General features: G+C 42.6%; 1 protein-coding gene across 1 annotated transcript in view; it reads right to left on the minus strand.

Moving 5' to 3' along the window:
- Nucleotides 1-481: 481 nt before the first annotated feature.
- GUCY2F (guanylate cyclase 2F, retinal) overlaps nucleotides 482-26,185 on the minus strand; it is a 130,415-nt gene continuing 104,711 nt past the window's right edge. The window contains 7 exon segments of the mRNA XM_004379764.1: nucleotides 482-569; nucleotides 664-752; nucleotides 6,484-6,601; nucleotides 14,037-14,139; nucleotides 18,004-18,178; nucleotides 21,466-21,658; nucleotides 22,423-22,586. Of these exon segments, the coding sequence (XP_004379821.1) occupies nucleotides 482-569; nucleotides 664-752; nucleotides 6,484-6,601; nucleotides 14,037-14,139; nucleotides 18,004-18,178; nucleotides 21,466-21,658; nucleotides 22,423-22,586 (930 nt within the window).

Below are 26,185 nucleotides of genomic sequence, written 5' to 3' on the forward strand. Positions count from 1 at the left end.
TTGCAAGGGATCATGCAGCACCTCCAGAGGAAATGACATAAGCATCCCTTCCAAGATGGTCTTGCCAATAGACCCCAGGAAAAGTGGGTAGGCGCAATATTGCTGTGTTGCTTAGATAGATATAAGTCTCTAAGAGACTGAGGTAGCGCACCATGTGGTCCAAGTACTTGACAATGACACAGGTGCACCTGCCTGATAACAAGGCTGGCCTTGTTAGCATTTGAAGGTGTTATCAGTGCAGGAGGCAAGTGTCTCTCTCAGGCCAGGGCAGCTGAGCCCCAGGGGTAGCTCGCTCTGCAAGAGGCCTGCCCGTAACAAGGATTTTGCACAACTCAGTGAAGCTTGGAAATTCACCAGCTCCATCACACCACACCCTGCCAACAGAGTATAGGCTGAGACTGGCACTCATGCCAAAGGGAGCCCCAGCTTTGAAAATCTGGCAGGTGAGCTCCTGTGCTCTGTTTTCTTGCTGGCCATTACCTTATGGTTTGTTTCTCACCAGCTGCCTTTCTGCTTTTCTTCTCTGGAAGGCTGTGATTTCCACTGGTTGCAGGCCATGGCCCATTTGCCTGCAGGATACGGGAGACATTAAAATAGTTAGTCAAGAGAGTGTGGGCAAAACTGGGTGTAGGAAGACTCTGATTATGTGTGAACTTCGCTTACCCATCTTTGCCCACTGGTGGGGGCACAGGAAGGGGCTTCGTGAAACCTCTTTTTCCAACCAGCCAGAAGGTCTCTTCTGTGCCTTTGCCCTTATTACAGAAAATATGGAAAATCTTATTAAACGTGCTATAACCAATTTTCCTAAAGGAGTCCTTCTGGTCAATAGGGCACAAGCATTCCATTTGGCTCAGATATTGCTCCTACTTTTCCTTTGTCACCACTCCCTGGACTCTTCCTTCCTACATGGCTTCCTTGCCATCTGTATCTTAGGCTCAGGCAGACTCCATAGGCCGCCACAGCATCCAGATGAAAAGTGAACACCATTTCCAGCTGTCATCCAGATGTTTTGTCTACCCGCCACCATGAAGCTACATTTTTGGGAATGTGTGTATGATTGGCTTCATAGTGGCCAAACATCTGGTTGCACAACTGAAGATTTTGTCATTTTTGCCCTGATCTTTTGGCATTAAGCACCCCATTGTGTTTTGTATCTAGAGTACATACATTCAGAGTCTATTCACCCCCCAACACACCCTGCCATCCAAAGGCTCTCACAAAACCCGAAAAAGGAAATAGAAATGGAAAGCAGGCTGTGCAACTTTGTTTTTAAACCAGGGCATCCTGGCTGCTTTGAGAGGTCTACATTTCTGCAGTGTTCTTTTTTGCCTGCCAAGGGATTCTTACAGGCAGACACGTAACTAAGGTGTGGCAGGTAGGGCGTGTGCCCTGGGCGCTGCTTGAGGAGGGGCGCTAATGAACAGTTTCTACTGGCCATGGTCGTTTCCACCGTCAGCTGTGAAAGATCATTCAACACTTTAAAGCTAATTGCCATAGGTGCTATTTTCCGTAGATAGGCCCCTGCTTACAGGTAAAGAGAGACCCCAGAAATGCCCCCATCTTCAGCCTAGTGGAGTGAGTTGGTTGTTAAGAACCATAACTCTGGGAAGAAAAAGGGGGTGTAAACTCAAGAGCCTAAGTAATGACCTCAGAGGAGCCGAATTCTCTGCCTCTGCTCTGTCCTCCCCTCTTTCCAGTAAATCCTCCTCTCAATGTGCTTCTCTCTCCTCCTCCTTTCAATTTTCTTTTGTCTGCCCTCTCATTTCCTCCAATCCATAAGGAAAAAAATGTGTTTACTAAGACTGAGAAAAGTAATGGGATGTGTTTCCAACTCATTAATCTGAAATATGGTCTTACTCTTAGTAGCTCTCATTTGGAACAGTTCTAAATTGTTTAACTTAGAAATTCCAATTAGGTTTGCCCCCTTTAAATATCAAATCCATTGTTCTCTATTTTATATCACATATATTCATCCCTTAATAATAATGATAACGACTATAACAATAATTAGCACATTTAACTGGAGAATCTTGAAATATTTTGCAAATATTTGGTTCAAGCCTCCAAACAAACCCTCCATGAGGCAAGTAGGAAAAGAACATCGCCATAGCCAAACCTCCATTAACTGGCAACCAACTCACCCTAAACCTCAAATAACTGGGCTATCGGGGGCCTCTCTGTTTTCAGAAGAGACGAACAACTTGAAAATATACCCACATCATTCATTCTTGTATTGATTTCACAAACATTCACCCTCGCTTTACCAGGGCTGGGAGTACAAAGATGAACAAGACATGGGTCTATCCTTAAGTAGCTCACAGTATAGTTAAATAAAAAAAAAACTTAGGCCATGTCTTGGGCCTAAAACACATTAAGCCCAACTCCTTTGCCTCCTAAGCTCTTTATTTTCCTCACAGTACCTAGTGCAGTATCTTGTACAGAAAAGTTGCTCAATAAATAATCAGACTTTTCCATTAACTGGAACCCTGAACCCCTTAGCACATGGAATCTCCAAGGCATCATCGGACCTCATTTTGGTAAAACATACTCTTAAATTTCGAACTTGAGTACTCCAACCTCCAGCCATATTTGAATGCTTATCTTGAGATCTGTAGGCCACCAGGCCAATCCCCAAGGGAACTTTGTAGCTGCCAAGAGTTTCCTGATATTTGGGTGGGTCCTGGGACACACTGGGATGCCAACACTAATGGCTGTAAAAAAAGTATGGGAGTGTTATAGACTCGGGCAAGCTTCCAAGTCAAAGGGTATGCAGGGCAGCTCCAGGGGCTCTCTGAGGTTTTGGAGATCATCCAGGAGAATTCTTAGAATCCTAGCTCTCTGTTTACCCACTCCACTTCCAAAACTCTGTTGAAGGGAGGGAGAGAGGAGAAACAAGTATGATAACAACCAAGCCTAAAGCAAACTCTTTGACCCAAAATAAATCCGTGGGCAGTCCCAAAGACCCCCCAAATAATAGCATCTTACTTTGGCATGGCACTTTTAAGACCCTTAGGCATCTCCTATCTTATTTAATCCTCAGAACAACTCTAGAAGGTAGTTTTATTATTAACCTCATTCTGCAAATAAGGACATTGAGGTTTAGGGAGTTTAAATAACTTGTCCATAAGCAGGTATAGCTTGGATTTGAACCCAACTTTACTAGACTCCAATTTTTAAACGCTCTTCCCTCTACCCACATAACTCTCCAACACACTGCAGCCAAGGGGCAGGTCTAGAGGCAAAAAAGCAACAGTTGGGAGTTTAAAAACCTGTTATTGATGAACTCTCTGATAACCACAGGTCAGAAGAGGTCTCTATGTGGAGAAACTGAAGCACAGAGAGGATGAAGTTACTTGTCCAGTGTCACACATTGAGTTATTGATGGGGCAAGAATTAGAAATGAGACTTTCTGATCTCCATGACTCTGTCAATACAACCTTATTATTTCTTGGCTGAATTGCTGGGGTGTGTGTGTGTGTGTGTGTGTGTACAGGGGAAGTGCATGGTGTGCGCATGAATGCATGCTCACATATGTGTTAGGAGTTGGGGGTAGGAGTGAAAGAGGTTGAGGGGAGAGTAGAAACCACAAAATAGGACTAATGCTTGGAGGCCTGATAACCAAATAACATTTAACCCCAGAATTCAGAGACAAGGTCAGAAAGTGTCCACTTCTGGCAAGAACAATATAAATTGGCTGTGAGAACAACCATTTGGGAAAGTCTTTCCAGAATGTAAACCTACCGAAAAGGTAAAATGTAACTGAAACCTAAACCCAAAAAACCAAACCCACTGCCCTCAAGTCGATTCCAACTCATAGCGACCTGATAGGACAGAGTAGAACTGCCCTGTAGAGTTTCCAAGGCTGCAATCTTCATGGAAGCAGACTGCCACGTGTTTCTCCCGCAGAGCGGCTGGTGGGTCGAACCACCGATTTTTTGGTTAGCAACAAGGTGCTTAACTACTGCGCCACCAGGGCTACTCTGATAAACCTAGTACATACAAAATCTCAGCAAGGAGCTTCAACCTTGTCAGGAAAATGGTAGCTGAAACAGGGCTCATGTAAGAGAAGCAGTAATAAAACGACATATCACTAGCCCATCAGGAAAGAAATATTGAAAAAGCAGAAGTGGCCAGTTAAACATCGGTCATTGTTCCCAGTATTGTACAAGAAGGGGTTGCAGTAGACAGTGGCAGAGCTCCTCATCTCGAAATGAGTCCTGCTCCAAACTACCTCAGCTTCCTTACTCTGGTCTCTTTCTTTGTGTCTCTCCACCCCCACCCCAACTACTCAACTTCCTTTATGTTCTTTCCTGTCACCCAAGTCTTTGATTCCACTAAGGGCAACAACTTAGTTTCACCACTCCAATAAAGGAGATGTTAGAGGGAGTGGCGGCATGGGTATAGGTATGGATAGTCTGTAACTACTAGATCTAAGCCTTGAACCTAAGGAAGAGGATCTGATGGAGGAATTTCAAGCATCAGACAACTGGAAGGAGGGAATGCTTCTAGCCATGAGGGTCTTCCTTGAACCTTTGAGATAACTAACACCTCACCTGACTGGCCAACAAACGTGGTCCTTCTGCCACACGCAAAAGTAACTCTTGCTTTCCAGCAGCACAGGGCAGGTGGGAGTGGGGGGTAGGGTGGAATGTTGAATCAGAATTTCTGAAGTGTGCTGGGAATATTGTCTTATTAGGAATATATTCCATGCCCCCAAAGTACTAGGAATTTCCTGTCTCCCAGCCCCTAGCATGTAATGCACAATACTTGCCTCTGGCAGAGAGGTGGTGAGTACAGAGACAATATCCTCTTGCTCTCCCTTCCACTCTTTGGGTCTTACTTTCTCTCCTTTTCCTTCTTCTCATTGTCCCTTCCCTTCCCCTGTTGCCCCCACTCCTCTCTTTTCCTCTCTCAGTATCTCCCTCTCAATCTCTCATTCTTATGAGGTTCCTGCCACCCCAATAACCAAGGCCTAACATGCCCTTAGGGGAAGCCTCTCCCTGTCTCTTCTTCCTACTTGCTGTAGCACATTCCCAAATGCCCTGGGAGTGGGGGAAACTGTGAAGTTGCAAAGGACCCTTTTGAAGTAAGCCTCACTTTTGTACTCAGAACACCCAAATATGTGAGTATTCCTGACTGGAACCGGGGTGGGGGGCAATAAAAACCATGGGGTTAGAGGCATATTTTTCCTTTTCACTTTTGAAAGTGTCACCTCTTCAGCTCTATAGCTTTAAAATGAAGAAATCTGTACCCAGCAATACAGATTGGAAAATGCTTCAGGAAACCAAGCTGCCTTTGTTTTCCTCTGCTGAGAAATGACAGAATGTATAGACGGATCATAAAAGCCTTGGGTGATTTGATTCACTGCACAAGTAATATCCCCACCCCCATCATCTCACTGTCTGAGTTCTCTGCAGAGGTGGGAAAGGAGCCTCGGTCTCCTTGTAAGTGACTCATTCCACCTGCTGAAAGATATTAAGAATCTATTGGAAGGGACAAGCTAGGACTAGCCAGAAAAGGAAATGATCAACTAGAATCAGGACTCCCAACCATTAACTTCTGAAACCCAGTTACACGGAAATTGCCACCATCTGGGGATGGCATGTCAATGACTGAAATAAATTGTGCATCACTCAGTGCTCTGGTTTTGCTTTGCCCAAAAATAATCACTTGGGAAATCACTTTTCACACAGCATGGTGTCACGGCAAGGACACTAACCAGGAAGTCAGGCTTCCTGGGATTTGGCCTGATTCTGCCATCAATTGACTGTGTAACCTTGGCCCCATTACTTCACCTTCATCTGAAAATGAAGAGAGTTAGAGAGATGATCAGATCTCTAGGGTCTCTCAGTAGCCAGTGGCCCTGGGGTCATCCAGAGGGAGATGAAGAGAATCCAGTAGAAACAAAAAAGGGAAAATTATCCTAATCCTGAATTTCAAATCAAGTGATAGCCCTAAAAGAAAGAAAACATGCTAGAAGAAGTTTGTCTTTGCTCCTCCTGGTCATTGGGGAAAGACACAAAACCTCTCTGTATACAGGGGGTCAGTGGTGAATATGAAAAGTCAGAAAGGTGGCTACTGAGAAGGTAAATAGAAAACCCAAACTCCTCAATATTGTGCCTTCCTGAGCAACGTCTTGCACTGCCAAAGAGTAACCAAAATGGAAGTTCAAAAGTGTAAACAATAGTGCAGCTTGTCATAAAGCCAAATTCTGGGCAGTTGTTCAGGAGAAAAAGGTACAACTCATACTCTAAGAAATGCAAAAGACGTTTCAACTATCTTCAGCATGCAGCCATATTTTAAAGAGAAGAAAACGGAGGCAAAAGGGAACAATCTGTTCAAACTCCCAAATGTGGCTAGAGATTCTGCTTAAGTTACAGCTCTGAGTCTCAGACTCCCAGGTAAACTCTTTCAGCAGACCATAACCTCTCCAGAAACAGGTGTGTCCAAGTGGTTTGGTTCAAACAATAAAGGACATTATACCTTGAGCTCTGTCCTTCCTCGGAGCTCCACTTCATAGCCCTCACTCAGAGCTCGAAGAATTGTCACAGTGCTGTGACTGACATGAATGCGATACGCTGTAAAAGAAGGAGTGGCATGACTTTGGCTCCTTTTAGGTAAAATCAATGAGAAAATATCAATATAATAAATGCTCCCACTTATAAATAAACTAGACCCTAAGGGAAGTACCTGGGAGAGCTCTAGTCTGCGTTTCAGGGTGAGGGGGTGGTGAGCAATGGCCTTCCTCATCAAGCCCAAATAAGGCATTAGCTACAGAACCTATCAACCTCCTAGACACCATCTCAGAGGAAAGGCCATGCAATAGAAAGGTGTTAATTTAACTCAAGGGTTGAGATGAAGAAACCAGCAACCACCACTGTGCTCTCAGCTGAAATGTGACCTCCTCTGAGGGAAGTTTGGCCCCAGCAGCTTCTCTCACAGGCTTCTACTGGAAGTGAACTCCCAAACTTTACATAACCCAACCTAAAAGACAAAAGGGAGTCTTTCCGTGTGCATCTATGCAAACCTCTCTCAATATCGCTGTACTTAAAACATCAATGGGAAGTATCCTAAGACCTTTGCCAACAAACATTTTGTGGAGAGCCCTAGTGGTGCAGTGGTTAAGTGCTCAGCTGCTAACCCAAAGGTCGGTGGTTTGAACCCCAGCTGCTCTGTAGGACAAAGCTGTGGCAGACTGTTTCCATAAAGATTACAGTCTTGGAAACCCTGTGGGGCAGTTCTACTCTGTCCTATAGCCTCACTATGAGTCAGAATCAACTCGATGGCAGCGAGTTTAGTTGGGATTTTTGGTACATTCATAGCTGTCCTTTGAGTAGGTACATATAACCATGTACCCACGACTATGTGTACCCATGTACACCCATGAATACATTATTTTCTAACCACTGACCCCAACCTGGAATAAAAGCTATACATGAAGAACTACAACAAAATTAAAAAAAATTACTTAGATCCAAAGTGTAATTCTTTGGTAAAGAACAATCATTTGTTAACTTCCTGAAAACTGTCATTCTATGAAGGAAAACCATGTTGAGGTTGAGTCTTAAATAAAAATCCAAGACTTGTTCTCACACGTGCTAGAGAAGGTCACTCTTTTAGAAGCTGATTACAATCTGAGTAGAAAGGCATGGCTGAAAAGAACTGCAAGAAATTTCTTCTATGTGTACTTACAAAGACTTTCCTCCTTTTGACAGCTTAGAACTGTTGTTTGTGTCTTCCTCACTGACTCATGGTCACCCAAAATCTCTGCTCAGAAAGGGTTGTCCCATTCTTAAGAGCCACATGCCAGACTAGCGTGTCCCTAGCCAGCCCGATATGTGCCATCTCACCGGCATCTAGTCTTCAGGGAGCCTTTCAGTAGAATGATCCTGCTGATGGGGAACATACAGCTCAAAAGAGAGCAGATACCCCATTCCACCCACCCTCCAATTGTATAGTAAGGAGGATCACTTCAGGGATGGGTCACTCTTATTCTAGAACCTTAGTGGATTCAACTGGGCACATAAAAAATATTGATGAAATTTATTTTTTAATAGAGATCTAGGACATATCCCCACCACCACCACCACGTGTCTGTCAGTTTGTCGTACTGTGGGAGCTTGCGTGTTGCTGTGATGCTAGAAGCTATGCCACCGGTATTCAGATACCAGCAGGGTCACCCATGGTGGACAGGTTTCAGCTGAGCTTCCAGACTAAGACAGACTAAGAAGAAGGACCCAGCAGTCTACTTCTGAAAAGAATTAGCCAGTGAAAACCTTATGAATAACAGCGGAACATTGTCTGTTTTAGTGCCGGAAGATGAGCCCCCCCAGGTTGGAAGGCACTCAAAAGACGACTGGGGAAGAGCTGCCTCCTCAAAGTAGAGTCGACCTCAATGACGTGGATGGAGTCAAGCTTTCGGAACCTTCATTTGCTGATGTGGTATGACTCAAAATGAGAAGAAACAGCTGCAAACATCCATTAATAATTGGAACTTGGAATGTACGAAGTATGAATCTAGGAAAATTGGAAATCGTCAAAAATGAAATGGAACACATAAACATTGATATCCTAGGCATTAGTGAGCTGAAATGGACTGGTATTGGCCATTTTGAATCAGACAATCATATGGTTTACTATGCTGGGAATGACAACTTGAAGAGGAATGGCGTTACATTCATCGTCAAAAAGAATATTTCAATATCTATCCTGAAGTACAACGCTGTCAGTGATAGGATAATATCCTTACGCCTACAAGGAAGACTAGTTAATACAACTATTATTCAAATTTATGTACCAACCACTAAGGCCACAAATGAAGAAACTGAAGATTTTTACCAGCTTCTGCAGTCTGAAATTGATCAAACATGCAATCAGGATGCATTGATAATTGCTGGTGATTGGAATGTGAAAGTTGGAAACAAAGAAGAAGGATCAGTAGTTGGAAAATATGGCACTGGTGACAGAAACGATGCCGGAGATTGCATGATAGAATTTTGGAAGACCAACGACATCTTCATTGCAAATACCTTTTTTCACCAACATAAACAGCGACTATACATGTGGACCTCACAAGGTGGAATACACAGAAATCAAATTGACTACATCTGTGGAAAGGGATGATGGAAGTTGAAACTGAAGAAAATTAGAACAAGTCCACGAGAGCCAAAGTACAACCTTGAGTATATCCCACCTGAATTTAGAGACCATCTCGAAAATAGATTTGACACATTGAACACTAATGACCGAAGACCAGACGAGTTGTGGAATGACATCAAGGACATCATCCATGAAGAAAGCAAGAGGTTATTAAAAAGACAGGAAAGGAAGAAAAGACCAAAACGGATGTCAGAAGAGACTCTGAAACTTGCACTTGAACGTCGAGTAGCTAAAGCAAAAGGAAGAAACGATGAAGTAAAAGCGTTGAAGAGAAGATTTCAAAGGGTGGCTAGAGAAGACAAAGTAAAGTATTATAATGACATATGCATAGAGCTGGAGATAGAAAACCAAAAGGGAAGAACATGCTCGGCATTTCAAGCTGAAAGAACTGAAGAAAAAACTCAAGCCTCAAGTTGCAATAGTGAAGGATTCTATGGGCAAAATATTAAAGTACACAGGAAGCATCAAAAGAAGATGGAAGGAATACACAGAGTCATTATACCAAAAAGAATTGGTTGACGTTCAACCATTTCAAGAGGTAGCATATGATCAGGAACCGATGATACTGAAGGAAGGAGTCCAAGCTGTACTGAAGGCACTGGGGAAAAACAAGGCTCCAGGAATTGATGGAATATCAATTGAGATGTTTCAACAAATGGATGCAGCTCTGGAAGTGCTCACTCATCTATGACAAGAAATTTGGAAGACAGCTACCTGGGAACCAACTGGAAGAGATCCATATTTATGCCTATTCCCAAGAAAGGTGATCCAACCAAATGCAGAAATTACTGAACAAGATCATTAATATCACACGCAAGTAAAATTTTGCTGAAGATCATTCAAAAGTGGCTGCAGCAGTATATCAACAGGGAACTGCCAGAAATTCAGGCTGGATTCAGAAGAGGACGTGAAACCAGGGATATCATTGCTGATGTCAGGTGGATCCTGGCTGAAAGCAGAGAATACCAGAAAAATGCTTACCTGTGTTTTATTGACTATGCAAAGTCATTTGACTGTGTGGATTATAACAAATTATGGATAACATTGCGAAGAGTGGGAATTCCAGAACACTTAATTGTGCTCATGAGAAACCTGTACAGAGATCAAGACACAGTTGTTCAAACAGAACAAGGGAATACTGCGTGGTTTAAAATCAGGAAAGGTGTGCATCAGGGTTGTATCCTTTCACCATACCTATTCAATCTGTATGCTGAGCAAATAATCCAAGAAGCTGGATTATATGATGAAGAACAGGGCATCAGGATTGGAGGAAGACTCAGTAACAACCTGCGTTATGCAGATGACACAACCTTGCTTGCTGAAAGTGAAGACGACTTGAAGCACTTCCTGATGAAGATCAAAGACCACAGCGTTCAGTATGGATTACACCTCAACATAAAGAAAACAAAAATCCTCACAACTGGACCAATAAGCAACATCATGATAAATGGAGAAAAGATTGAAGTTGTCAAGGATTTCATTTTACTTGGATCCACAATCAACACCCATGGAAACAGCAGTCAAGAAATCAAAAGACGCAGTGTGTTGGGTAAATCTGCTTCAAAAGACCTCTTTAAAGTGTTGAAAAGCAAGGATGTCACCTTGAAGACTAAGGTGCGTCTACCCAAGCCACAGTATTTTCAACTGCATCATGTGCATGCGAAAGCTGGACAATGAATAAGGAAGACCGAAGAAGAATTGATGCCTTTGAATTGTGGTGTTGGTGAAGAATATTGACTATACCATGGACTGCCAAAAGAACGAACAAATCTGTCTTGGAAGAAGTACAACCAGAATGCTCATTAGAAGAAGCAAGGATGGCGAGACTACGTCTTACATACTTTGGACATGTTGCCAGGAGGGATCAGTCCCTGGAGAAGTACATTATGCTTGGTAGAGGGTCAGCGAAAAAGAGGAATACCCTCAATGAGATAGATTGACACAGTGGCTGCAGTAATGGGCTCAAGCATAATGACTGTGAGGATGGAGCAGGACCGGGCAGTGTTTTGTTCTGTAGTACGTAGGGCCATTATGAGTCAGAACTGACTCGATGGCACCTAACAACAACAACAACAGGACATATCCCGGTCACAGAGCCAATATGAGGTTAAAGGCTACCTCTTTACAGATCTTCAATCAGGTGTGAAGCTTAATGCCATATTTGGGACACAGTCATTAGTTTCCAGAAGAGCATACTAACCTGCTCCTTTAGTGCAGAGAGTATATTTGTGCATATCTTTTTTTTAAAAAAACTTTTATTGTGCTTTAAGTGAAAGTTTACAACTCAAGTTAGTTTCTCATACAAAAATTTATACACACATTGTTATGTGACCCTAGTTGCTATCCCTATAATGTGACAGCACACTCCTTTCTACCTCGGATTTCCCGTGTCCATTCAACCAGCTCCTATCCCTTTCTGCCTTATGTCGCCTCTGGACAGGAGCTGCCCATTTAGTCTCAAGTATCTACTTGAAGTAAGAAGCACACTCTTCACGAGTATTGTTTTACGTTTATAGTCCAGTCTAATCTTTGAAGAGTTGCCTTCAGGAATGATTTTAGTTCTGGGTTAACAGAGTCCGGGGGCCATGTCTTCTGGGGTTCCTCCAGTCTTAGCCAGATCATTAAGTCTGTTTTTTTTTTACTAGAATTTGAGTTCTGCACCCTACTTTTCTCCTGCTCCGTCAGGGATTCTCTGTTATGTTCCCTGTCAGGGTGGTCATTGGTGGTAGCCGGGCACCATCTAGTTCTTCTGGTCTCAGGCTGATGAAGTTTCTGGTTTATGTGGCCCTTTTGTCTCTTGGGCTAATATTTTCCTTGTGTCTTTGGTGTTCTTCATTCTCCTTTGCTCCAGGTGGGTTGGGACTAATTGATGCATCTTAGATGGCCACTTGCTAGCTTTTAAGACCCCAAAATCACTCACCAAAGTAGGATGCAGAACATTTTCTTAATAAACTTTGTTATGCCAGTTGACCTAGATGTCCCCTGAAACCATGGTCCCCAGACCCTGTATGTATATTTTTAAATTGTGATTTAGGTGAAAGTTTACAGGACAAATTAGTTTCTCATTAAACAGTTAATATACAAATTGTTTTGTGATATTGGTTGCCAACCCCGCGATGTGTCACCACTCTCCCCTTCTCCACCCTAGGTTCCCTGTTTCCATTCGTCCAGTTTTCCTGACCTTTATTGACTTCTCATCTTTGCTTTTGGGCTGGTGTGCCCATTAGTCTAATATACATGATTGAACTATGAAGCACGTCCCTCATGTGTGTTATTGTTGGCCCTATAGACCTGTCTAATCTTTGGCTGAAGGGTGAACCTTAGGAGTGACTTCCCTCACACGGCCTTCCTTGCATAGCCAGTGCTTAATAAACAACTGCTGTGAGTGATTCACTCCATTTTCTTCTTCCTAGCTGATCACTGGAAAAGGTGCTGCTTAAATCTAAAAATTCAGTTTCTGCTTTCAACTCTCTATTTCCAATGTGAAATATGTGGAGTTTCCCTGGTGCAGACCAGAATATGACTTCAGTCTTCTACAAGCTTACATCACTCCAGAGTACTGTGCCAAATCTGCATTGCGGTTCCATGATCAATTTCACTTCATCTTGGGTTGGACTTCAAGAACAAAGTCATATGCAAAGTCATACGCATGCAGCAGTTCCTGGATGACTACTTGCATGGCTTCTGCCATGTCTGTGGAGTTCGAAGACTTTCCCAGATGTCAGAAAATTTATTCTGACAACAGCTTCTAAGTTCCGTGCTGCCACCTTAATCATGGCTGCACGGGCTACATTCACTAAGACTGGACCCATTGTGCAAGCCTGTTTCTACACATGAGTGATGGGAAGTGGGGTCAGACAGGGTACCACCCACTGTGATATAGGCCAGCATATCATCAGGGACTAGTTTGAGGATATTGCTGAAGTTTGGGAAGAGCTTGTCTTGCCTAGTAGCTGCCAGAGCCCAGGCTGCTAAGGGCTTAAGTGTTTTAAATAAAATCCATGGAAACAGTAGATAGGATCAAATGTTGTTCTCTATGATTTTCTGCAACAGCATGAACAAACTGCTTTGCTCAACCATGATATAGGTAAAAGGCATATTGTGATCCTGACATTGCCTTAGTAATGGCAGCAAATAACTTGGCAGTAAACAACCAAGAAAGAGTTGAGCCAGCATTTTTACCAGCAATGGACAAACGGCATAATGGTTTGTGCCGTTTTCTTCTCAAGGAAGAGCGGAAGAAATGGTATCTTTGATATCATGCCTGTTTTGATAGAAGCTAAGGGTTTTATATACAGGCAAGTTGGAATTAAGTATTTCAAAATTCCAAGCTCCTTAGGTTGAGGGATTATTGCTACCTGAGTTCAAGGGGACTATTTGATGAAGCCAGAACTCCTAGAGTCTTATACTAGTTCAAAAACAGGATAAGAGCAGCAAACAGCAGCTGGCTGGGAGGCAGCTGGCTCTGCGTGTGTCTCCATGAACTAGTTGAAAAACTGAAAATGTCGGTCCCTTACCTAGTTCTTTTTTTTGACATGACTCCTATAACCCCACCAGGCTGGACAATTTTTTCTTTTACCCAAAAGACTTCTTTAGTTGTTTTGATCAAATTGACTGACTGTTTCAATGTCATTTAGCTACAGCTTTATTTCTGTAACAAGAAAGGTACATGTTCAGTCCAATATCACCCCCTACTGGTTTGGCCATTAGAAATCAGGAAAATATGTGCTAAATCTCCGTAATCTTCTCAAATTATCTTTTATTTTTCTTTAAAAACAATAAAACCTCAAGGACTCTGTTATTGTTCCCCTATCTTGAGGAAGAATCACTTTGCCTACAGCAGGAAGGCACAATCCTATCCTTCCCTCTGTAGGTACTCAGGTAACCCTGTTGATTCCATCCGAGAAGCAGTGTTTACGGTATCTCCAAACAAGCAGTATCTGGGCATGGTGAGGCCCACCACTCCAGCAACAACCGGCCCTATAGAATAGCAGGGGGTGGGATTACAGTCACCAGGTGTGCACCCAACGCTAATAAAGAACACTGCAAGGGGAAGGAATGTAGCTTCATGAAAGAATAAAAGTTGCCACCAAATAGCTCTGGGAATCTGAAGGAAGCCTTGTAATGAGTAATGAACTATTTGCCCTATCGTTAGAAAGCAAGTTTATAACAATGCAGACATGATTACCCTTCTGATTTATACTTTTGTTCCATGTAACAGTTATACCCAAGATGCTTACATCTGTCAACAGAGACAAATAAGCATCAAATCCAAACCAGAAAAGCCTGGGCAGGGACTCAGGATCCAAACATGTTTAAAACTGTGACTCTTTCTTGTTCCTTAGGGTGGGAAGGAGGCATCTCGTAGGACTATCTGTCTCTCAAACTGTGTCTACCAAGAGAATTATTGCTAAGACAGTTCAAAAATCTGAAAATCAGCAGAGTTGACTTTCAATCATGTATGTTGGGGTATGGAAGAGCAGTATAGATAATTCAAGAATATTTTCTGTTTTCTCTTAGAGTGGTTTTTGTTCTTACATTTTAAAATGGCTGTGTTAGGTGTTCAGGGAGTAGACAGTACTTGAAAAAATTTAAGCAGACGTATTGAAAATTCAGTTCAGGAGTAGCTAGAAAGTGTTCCACCTTCACCTCTCTGATCTCTGCTCTGTTTCTATGTTAAAATTTTTCAGCATTACTTTTTTACTGTTTCCTGAGATAGGGAAATTAATTATTTTATGAAGTTTTTTCTGCTAAGAATAAAAGTAAATAAGAACTACAAAACTTAGGTTGATAAAGAGCTTTTAACACTTTCTCATTTTATTTCATCTCTCACTCATTCAGAAGCATTCATTGAGCACTGAGCTAGGCACCAAGGGGAATTAAAAAAAAAAAAAGGAACACACAGTGTCAGTTCTCTCCAGGAGTTTATAATCGAATTGGAGACTAGAGACTACCAAAGAGGAAACAATTCAAAAACAACCCAAGACAATGTATTGTTGAGGCAAGATAAGTGGTTCAAACAGAAGTGCTATAATAGTTTAGAGATTGGGGGACAGCTCATTAGGACCTGGCTCAGTAAAGAAGGTTCCAGTGGAGAAGGTAGGATTTGATTTGGATCTTGATGAGTGGGTAGGATTTGAATAGGAGAAAAGGGATGTGAATGAAAGGTTTGTGGTTGAGACTGAGCATGGGCAGCTCTTAGAGAAAGCAATCTGCCTAGTTCAGGTGGCCAAGGAGATACTGGAGACAAGGTTGATTAAGTAGTTGTACAAGATGGAGGACCTTGAGCCAATGTTGAATTTTGAGCAGGGAAACTGCATGACGAAAATGAGTTTTCTTTCTTTTTTCTGAAGAACAACATATAGAATGCATTGAAGTGGGGACAGAATAAAATCAAAGAAGCCTATTAGGTGGCTATTACAGTCATCCAGGTATAAGGTAGTGAGTACTGGAAAGGAGATGATGGAGGGGCAAAAAGGGAGGATAAAAGAGAAACATTACAAAAGAAGAATCAACAGACTTGGCTGTCAGAGGGACAATCATGGAGGAATTGGCATGAGTTTATGAGTTTATGCTGACTTATGGAAAAAAGTGACTTGAAGTTTTATATACGTTGAATTTGAAGTGACCATGAACCATCCAAGAAGAGGTGTGATGATGGGGGTTAGAGATGTGAAACTGGAGCACAAGTGAGAGATGAGGGCTTTTCTTTAAAAAACACAAAATTACTGAACATCTGCTATGTGCTAAGCACTCAGGATGCAAACATGAGCGAGATATGGTTCCTGCCATCAAGTCTAATGGAAGGACAGACAAGTAAACACAAATCATGCCGATGACTATAAAAAAGATGGATGGGAAGAGGCAAGAGTGGAAGCAAGAAGATACTATTGGAATGGTCCAGGCAAGAGATGCTAGTGGCCTGGACATGGGTATCAAGGAGGGACAAAATAGATTTAAGAAATATTTAAAAGGTAAGATGTATATGACTTTAGTAGTTGGTTGCATGTTGGAGGTCAGGGTGAGGAAGGAGTCAAGGATGACCCCAAGATTCTATCTGGGGTAACTGGGTGAATGGTAGTATCACCTGCTGAAATAGAAAACATAAGAGGAGGAGAAGTTTGTAGGGGAAGAAAATCATTCTCTTTTGGATGTGTTGAGTGTGAGGTACATGTGGAACATTCAGGTGGAAATGTCAGTAGGAAGTTTGTTATTCAAGGCTGAAGCTTAAATAAGAGGGCTATACCGAAGCAGTGGAGTTGAGAGTTATCAGCATGGAAATGGTCGTTAAACCACAGAAATCAATGAGATCACCCAGAAAGAGTATGTAGGGGGAAGAAAACAATGGATCAAGGAAAGGACCCTGGGGGATATCAATATTTAAGAGAAAGATGGAGACAGAAGGAATTATCAGCCAGTAGTAGAAAATGAAAGCCAAGTTGGAATGGGCTGAGAAATAAATTAGAGGCGAGGACATGCAAAGAGCAAGGAAATCACAACTCTGAAACCTTTGCAGAAAATGTAGAAGCAGCCACAGTTAGACAATAGGAAAAGCTAAGAAAACCAGCAAGGAAGAGAGTGAGGAACACATCAGGAAAGCCAACTGAGGGAAGTTTTAGGGATAATTGTCAAGACTGTTGAATGCTACAGAGAGATAAAGGTGGATGAGGAATGAGAAAAGTGGTGAGGACTGAAGCCGGATTGCAAGTGGCCTAAGGAGGGAGTGGATAGTGAAGAAATGGCACAATGAGTTGATCATTCTTTTAAAATGTTTGGTAGGAAAGGAATGAAAAGGGTGGGAAGAAAAGGAACCTAGAAGAGTAGGGCATAGAGATATAGGAGGGGAGATGAGACGGGAGCAAGAGGAGCTAATAGGTGAGATATCTGTGATATCAAGTGTTATAGATGGAATTGTGTCTCCCGAAAATGTGTGTCAACTTGGCTAGGCCATGATTCTCAGTATTGTGTAGTTGTCCACCATTTTGTGATCTGATGTGATAATCCTATGTGTTATAAATCCGAACCTCTATGATGTTAATGAGGCAGGATTAGAGGCAGTTATGTTAATGAGGCAGGACACAATCTACAGGATTAGATTGTATCTTGAGTCAATCTCTTTTGAGATATAAAAGAGAGACTTGAGCAGACAGGAGGACCTAATGCCATCAATAAAGAAGTGCCAGGAGTGGAGCGTGTCCTTTGGACCTGGGATCCCTGTGCTGAGAAGCTCCTAGACCAGGGGAAGATTGATGACAAGGACATTCCCCCAGAACCAACAGAGAGGGAAAGGCTTCCCCAGGAGCTGGCACCCTGAATTTGGACTTCTAGCCTCCCAGAATGTGAGAGAATAAATTTCTGTTTGTTAAAGCTACCCACTTGTGGTATTTCTTTTATAGCAGCACTAGATAACTAAGACATCAAATGAGAGATCTGTCAAGATACCTGTGGATGTGTGAAAATAGATAGGAAGGATACCATGAAGAAGGAGATCCTGAAGATACTCAAGCAAGAGGAAATGAGGATGGGAGTTGAGATGTTCAGTAATTAAATGAATTATTCTAAATACAACATGTTCCTGTAGATCTTATAGGATAGTCAAACAATTAAATATGGGCTCGAATGAGGAGGGTAGGTTGAGAAGGCTCGGGACCTAGAACAAAGGCTGATATCCACTGGGGTAAGGCAGGTGCTGAGAAGACAGAAAACTTGAGCAGGCATAAAGGACTACCTGGACAGTTGGATAATCCACCTACCAATAATCAGAGGAGAGCTACCCTTTCTCTCCCTTTTCTAGTGTTCCACTGAGCCACTGGGAATGTCTTCTCTTTAGCTCGTTGTTGTTACCTGAGTGCAGGCCTATTTGAATCCGAACTGGCACCTCTGGCATGTGCCGCATCTTGAAGGTGCCCACGGAGCTCAGGATATCTAAGGACATGTTTGCAATCTCCACTGCATGCCTACTGCCATTCCTCTTTGGGAGGCCTGAGGCTACCATGTAGGCATCTCCAATGGTCTCCACCTGGGAATCAGGGGAAACAGGATTAGCAAGAGTAGTTTCTTTGGATTAATAAATATTTTCACAGTGCTTTAGTAGTATGATGGAGGCCAGGCGTTCTTCTCATAAAGCGAGGAAGGCAGAGAGAGAGTGTGTGTGTTAGTGGTTTATAGGCCCGGCTGCACATTAGAATCACATAAGGAGCTTTATAAAAAAATATATCAATGTCTAAGCCCCACGCCCAGAGGTTCTGAGATAAATGTATCTACTTCCCAGGCTCCTGGCTGATGCTACAGAAATAATCAGGCTCCAAGCAATACCTGGGGAAAGGGAAAAGGGGAGATTACTGGGACTGTCCCTAGGGTGTCCCTGGGACATCCTAAAACCTCCTCCAGCAAGCATTTAATTCAGACGATTTTGGGTAAACAAGCTAGGGCAGCCTTAGGGGAATATAGGGAAGGGGAAAGGGAGAATGAGGAAGAGACTGTTCCCTCTGGTTTGCCTTGCTAATATGTTGGAGTTCGTTTTGCAGGCTCATTGGGTATGAGAACTGGGTCTTTTAACCACCAGCTACCTTCTTCTCTCCTACTGCTGCCTCTCTGAGGGGCAGCAGTACTGACCCTCAACTGCTTTGCAGGGGGCAGTTAGAGTTGAACACCTGGAAAGAAGAAAGGCAAATATGTGCTCCTCATCTTCCTCACACAAGTGTGCTCACTCTTTTAGGTGACCAGTAAGTTCAAGTTTTGCAGGTAAATCCAAAAGATAAGTAAGTGAAAGGAGCTCTATGAAGTGTGCCAGTCAGCCTGTGCTATCACAACCTTGGATCCGGTTAAAATCCAGGTTCTCCTAGAGAACTGCACTCACAGAGTGCAATAAGTAAGAGCATGAACTCTGAAGTCACACTGCCTTAGTCAGAACCTCAGATCCACCACTTACAAACTTTGTGATCTGGGGCAAGTCACTTAACCTGAGGGCTTTAGTATCCTCGTCTGTAAAATAGGGATAATGGCAGTACCTATTTCATAGTGTTTTCTAAGGAGTAAATAATATATGTCAAAGCACTTAATACCTGCCTGGTGCATGATAAATGCAAGCTATCACCACCACCACCACCACTATCATCATCATCATCACCACCACCGCACCAAACTAGTATGCATTGAAAGCAACCTTAGGACTGTGGTTATGTCTCAACTCCAGAGAACGAAATTTAGTAAACAGCAGTGGGCCCCTCCCTCAGCATGACTTTCTATATAGCCAATGGCAATGATTCTCTGTACCTATAGGACTTTGTACTTCAACACACTTCTGTCTAGCCCCCCCGCCCCTTACCTAGTGCAATATGAGAAAAAGGATCCCTGCCATCAAATAAGCATGGCTGCCTGCACAGAAAAAGGCAATGGTTACAATGCAAATGTTATATGGAAGGGGAAACTCACTGGCTGCCCATTATCAGAGCCTGGTGGTTGACCTTTCAGCTTTAACGAGTCAGTCATCCAGGAAGCCCCAAGCATATGGATGAGATTAGAAGGGCAAGGTGCATGAGCACTGTCTGGCTTTGGTGAGCAGACAGCTGTGGGGAATTGTGGGTGGCATAAGCCAGTGTAAGGACACCAAAGCCAGTGTAAGGAGGTATAGAAAGGGGTCTAGTTGAGATGGGGGCGTGGTGGCAGGAGAACTGAAACTGAAAACAAATCACCAACTTCTTCATAAGTGTACAGTAGCCTTCTCACTTCCATTTCAGATTACCAAGTGCCAGGGGAGGTGATTCCAATTTTACAGGTAAAGAAAATGAAAACACAAACAGGTTTGGTGACTCACCCGCTGGTTCAATTTTTTCCTTCCTTTGCACGGCGTTGTTTTCAATAAACAGGACTGAAAAATTAGATTCCATTTTTTGGATTCGTATAGCCCTGCTCTGTCCTGGGAACAGCCCACAAACTCTCCACTGCAGCCATGAAGTACCAAAATACTTAATGGCCTCATGCCTAAGACCCCCAACAACTGGCTGAACAGAATCAGCTGGATTGATCAAACCTGTGGCTGTTTTATTGCCCACACTGAAATCACCTTTGATTTTAGTTTCAACTGAGTTAGCTTTCAGTGATTTTTAAAAATCTGTTCAGACTGCTGGAGTTCAACAAGTTAAGACAGGTATTCTGATTCCATGGATTTTTCCTCCACCATGGTTTCCCTGTGTGCTCCTTGATTAGCTTGCAGCCCCTGCTGATTGACAGGTATGATGTCTATTTCTGAGCCCTATTTAGGTGGCTTGGCCTAGCCCCGAGGCTCTCTACCTGACCTAAAAGGGCCCTGTCTAATCTGAGATAAACACATTGCCCTGTGTGTGATTTCAGAGCTGGAACATTTCAGACTACTGTGAAGGATCCAATGAATGGAGCTACTCATTCTTCAGCTCTACCTTGGTTCCTGGGACAGAGGAGCTGTCTAAAGTTTGGGATGCCTGGGGCATCTTGCTCCATCAATAAGCCAAGTATCCATGTTGCAGACAACGTGGAAATATCCCTGCAAAGCTATGAGATTTTTAGTCATTTTCTGCCTACAGACAAAACAACATAGAAAATAAGGGTAAAGAAGCACAGTACCTAAATGAATGAATGTACTCATCTTTGCAACCTTTGATAGGAAGAGTGGGAATTGACAGGCTAGAGGGATAGGGGGAGGTGGAAGCGGGGGATTGCAACCTCACAATTAATCATTTCCCAAGTCCTTAGACCAATAGGTGGGCTTTTGGTTACCCAAAGCAATCTCAAAGAGCCCCAAGCCTAATAGCTACCTGGTGTAATGCCAAAGTTTCTTCCTGTATAACAATGGTACCTAAAGAAGTAGATCAAATTTTAATAGCATGTATTAGATCTACACAGACTTTACCAAGATGAATGCTATTGCAGTCACCAACTATGGGCAAACCACCAATACTACTGTATTCCCTCTAGTGCCTACTATGCTGCAGCCTATACTTAGGGTACTTAGCCACTGAAGTGCAATAACTCTTTTGGCCCCAGTCTCTTCTTGTCCCTGTTCTAGGAAACAGCTCAAAAGAAATCTGACCAGCAATTTCTTGCTGAGTTTGAGAGTTGTTATTTTGTAAAGTGTGAAATGATATGCATTCTACCTGGCCTTCATTTCCTATGGGATACCAATGAAAATGGTGTACTGCTTAAATTTCAATTCCTAAATAACAACATTCTATCAAATTGCATCCTTTAATTTTGGGATACACATAGATGAGCACTGGGCCTCATATAACAATTTCACTCTGGAATGTATTTCCCTGTTAATTGGCTTACCTTGTAGACATCGTGACTGCCAATGATTGCATCAAAGAGTGTGTACAAGTCATTCAGAAGATCCACCACCTCAATGGGCTCACTCATGGCTGAGATGGTGGTGAAGCCCACAATGTCACTGAAGTACAAGGTGACTAAGTCAAAGCCCTCAGGTTCTACTGTGCAACCCCTTTTGAGTGATTCAGCAACCGATCTGAAAAGCAGACAACTATTTCTCAGAGGACACATGCCTCCCTCCATGCCACACATGCCTGCTAGAAGACAGTTACCCCCCAAATCACTGCCAAGTAAGTGATAAGGAATAAAATGTTACCTGAATGAAAGCATTAATTTGTTCATTTATTCTACAAATATGTATTGCATGCCTACAGTGTGTCAGGCACTGTGCCAGCTGCTGGAATATAGCACTAAACAGACACAGTCCATGTCTTTGTGGAGTTTTTCCAGCTCTCTAAACTTCTACCTCAACTCCCTGGGGAATGTTCCCAGGTGGTTGCCTTTTCATGAGACTAGTTTCCCCAATTATCGCCTACAAGATCACATTATAACAAGATAAGGTGCCCTGGAAAATTTGAAAATTGTAGCAACGGGCAAGGTTTTCAACTAAGGGGGAAAAACCCTGGAAAAACAATCCTGCAACTTTCCTCTAGGAGCTCAAAGAACTGCTTTTTTAAATTGGTCAACCTCCCAGCCAAGTCATGAAGTGGCATATAGAAAAACCAAGGCACCAAAAACTTAAATGACCAGCATGAGCCACAGGTTGTGGAAAATTAGGATGTGTGCTCTGCTCCCTTGGTTTCCAATTCTTCTTTGATTTGAAGGTGTGACTCAAACCTACTGGGGGTAGAGAGGGTACCGGACAGGGGGAGGGGGTAGTTAGTTGATGGGCATTTTTTTTCTTTTTTTAATAGAACACACTGTTATAAGGATTCACACTCCTCAGGTGTTCACACATACGGTGGTAGCATCTGTGTTAGAAGCTTTTCTGTTTTCTGTTTTTCAATTTCCAGCTCCTCAGTCCGCTCCCGGATCAAATCTTCCAAGTTGCTAGAATATTGCTGTAACATCCGAAGCATAGAATCAATGATATTGGTTTTCTTCCCTTTATTGAAGGTTTTAAACTAGAAGTAAAACAGAAATAATTGAAAAAGGTTGCTTACTCCTCGAACTCAGAGATGATGGAGCAGGCACCCTTATCACAAATCTTTTCTTATAAAATGACAAGGAAAGAGAAGTGAACCCATCTATAAATAGGAAAAGTTACCACCTACCGTCCTTGTTATCCTGGCCCATTCCTGGGGTCTCTTCTTCCCTAAGTGGTTCTTCCCCTATTCTCCTAGTTCTTTCAAGTCTGAGCAAAGGTATTCTGGGAAGGCTCCTTTAGGTCCGAGGTACTATCACATGAAGTCAACAAAATTTGCTCTTGAGCCCAGGTCAGTTGTGGGTAGGGTAAGGCAAAGAGGGCAGGGTGTGTGACCTTATCCCTTAAGATGATCAGCCTATCAAATCCTCCTTATCTTCAAACATAGGAGCTACTGCTACTCTGTTGCCAGTTCTTGGACAGTGGGAAGTTTCTTTTAGTTTTTTTTTTAAGAGTATTTTTTTTATCATGGTGAAATATATAGAAAATTTTCCATTTTAACCATTTTTAAGTGTACAATTCAGTGGAATTAATTACCTTGATAATGTTGTGAAACCATCAGTACTATTTCCAAAGCTTTTCCATCACCCCAAACAGAAACTCAGTACCCTTTAAGTAATAACTCCCCATTTCCCCCTTTACCCAGCACCTGGTAACCACTAATCTACTCTGATCTCTATGCATTTGCCTATTCTAAATATTTCATATGAGTGGGATCATACAATATGTGTCCTTTTGTGTCTGACTTATTTCACTTAGCATAATGGTTTCAAGGTTCATCCATGTGGTAACATATATCAGAACTTCATTTCTCTTTACAGCTGAAGAATATCCCATTGTATGTATATACCACATTTTGTTTATCCATTCATCCATTGATGGACACTTGAGTTATTTACACCTATCGGCTATTGTGACTACTGTTGCAATGAACTTTGGTGTACAAGTACCTGTTTGAGTCCATGTTTTCAATTTTATTGAGTATATACCTTAGGAGTGGAATTGTTGGGTCATATGGCAATTCATCCCCACACATCTGTTGGTTTTTGGAACTGTGGTGGCTTGCATGTTGCTATGATGCTGGAAGCTATGCCACCGGTATTTCAAATACCAGCAGGGTCACCCATGGTGGACAGGTTTCAGCTGAACTTCCAGACTAAGACAGAGTGGGAAGAAGGACCTGGCAGTCTACTTCTGAAAAGATTAGCCAGTGAAAAACTGGTGAATGACAGTGGAATACTGTCCGATTTAGTGCTGGAAGATGAGCCGCTCAGGTTGGAAGGCACTCAAAATATGACTGGGGAAGAGCTGCCTCCTCAAGGAAGAGTTGACCTCAATGACATGGATGAAGTCAAGCTTTCAGGACCTTCATTTGCTGATGTGGCACGACTCAAAATGAGAAGAAACAACTGCAAACATCCATTAATAATAGGAACATGGAATGTACGAAGTATGAATCTAGGAAAATTGGAAATCATCAAAAATGAAATGGAACACGTAAACATTGATATCCTAGGCATTAGTGAGCTGAAATGGACTAGTATTGGCCATTTTGAATTGGATAGTCATATGGTATACTATGCCGGGAGTGACAAATTGAAGAGGAATGGTGTGGTATCCGTCATCGAAAAGAACATTTCGAGATCTATCCTGAAGTACAATGCTGTAAGTAATAGGATAATATCCATACACCTATAAGGAAGACCAGTTAATACGAATATTATTCAAATTTACACACCAACCACTAATGCCAAAGATGAGGAAATTTAAGATTTTTACCAACTTCTGCAGTCTGAAATTGATCAAACATGTAATCAAGATGCATTAATAATTACTGGTGATTGGAATGTGAAAGTTGGAAACAAAGAAGAAGGATTGGTAGTTGGAAAATATGGCCTTGGTAATAGAAATGACGCCAGAGATTGTATGATAGAATTTTGCAAGACCAACGACTTCTTTCATTCCAAGTACCTTTTTTTCAATAACATAAATGGTGACTGTAACATGGACCTCACCAGATGGAATACACAGTAATCAAATTGACTACATCTATGAACAGAGACGATGGAAAAGCTCAATATCATCACTCAGAACAAGGCGAGGGTCTGACTGCAGAAGAGATCATCAATTGCTCATATGCAAGTTCAAGTTTAAGCTGAAGAAAATTTAGAACAAGTCCACAAGAGCCAAAGTATGACCTTGAGTATATTCCACCTGAATTTAGAGATCATCTCAAGAATAGATTTGACTCATTAAACATTAATGACCAAAGACAAGACGAGTTGTGGAATGACATCAAGGACATCATACACGAAGAAAGCAAGAGATCATTAAAAAGACAGGAAAGAAAAGAAAGACCAAAATGGATGTCAGAAGGGACTCTGAAACTTGCTTTTGAACATAGAGTAGCTAAAATGAAAAGAAGAAATGATAAAGTAAAAGAGCTGAACAGAAGATTTCAAAGGGTGGCTGGAGAAGACAAAGTAAAGTATTATAATGACATGCGCAAAGACCTAGAGTTAGAAAACCAAAAGGAAAGAACATGCTTGGCATTTCTCAAGCTGAAAGAACTGAAGAGAAAATTGAAGCCTCAAGTTCCAATACTGAAGGATTCTACAGGGAAAATACTAAACGATGCAGGAAGCATCAAAAGAAGATGGAAGGAATACACAGAGTCACTGCACCAAAAAGAATTGGTTGACATTCAACCATTTCAGGAGGTAGCATATGATCAAGAACTGATGGCGGGCTTCTGGCAACATGGCGCTCTAGGCAGAAGCACCCCACTCTCCCTCCACAGCAAAGACCCGAGAAACTAAGCCAAACAGAGAAAACACCAATCCTGAAACCTAAAACATCAAATGAAGGGATAAAGAACTCAACCAACCACCAAATGGAGTGAGAAAACTGACAGAGAACGGAGAGTGAGGAGAGGTTCATGCAGAGGTCCCCTATCAGCTAATGCAGTGCAGATCCGCCATCTTGGACTCCTATCAGAGACCAGCAAATAGGGGGTACGAGAAAGCAGCTTTACAGAGCTTCCAGCAGGAGACAGAACAACCAGTAATTTGCGATATATGCTTTCCCACCCCCCATCCTTCCTCACCCCCACTCGGCCTCCTCTGCTTCCCATGGCCACAGTCACCTGGCCGGGAAGCACCGGCTGCTTGGATTACACCCGCCTGCACTGGCCGGCTCCCTGAGTGCCATTTGTTGGCTGCTGGTGTTGCTTTTTTCCGCTTCTTTTAATTTCTTCCTTACCTCTCACCACCTCCCCCTCCTTTCACTCAAATACCTGGCTCTGTGCACCATCTTTGCTTCTTCCTAAGGGGCTGTGGAGCTCCATTCAAGTATGGAAACGCTTCCTGGTCTGGGCTGCCATGCTGGTGAGATCCCGGGGCTTTTGTTTGTTTGTTTGTTTTGAATTGTTTGTTTGTTTTCTTTTCCTTTTCTCGAGTTGGGAGCCCGTTCTGGCCGGGCAGTGCTATGCGGCTTGGGACCTACCCCCTCAGCTTGCGCAGACTCGCAGAGGGATCCCTGAGACCATTTCTTTTTCGTGTTTTTTTTTTTAGGTTTTTT

This window comes from Trichechus manatus, unplaced genomic scaffold, assembly GCF_000243295.1.
Source record: "Trichechus manatus latirostris isolate Lorelei unplaced genomic scaffold, TriManLat1.0 scaffold00068, whole genome shotgun sequence".
Taxonomy (NCBI): domain Eukaryota; kingdom Metazoa; phylum Chordata; class Mammalia; order Sirenia; family Trichechidae; genus Trichechus; species Trichechus manatus.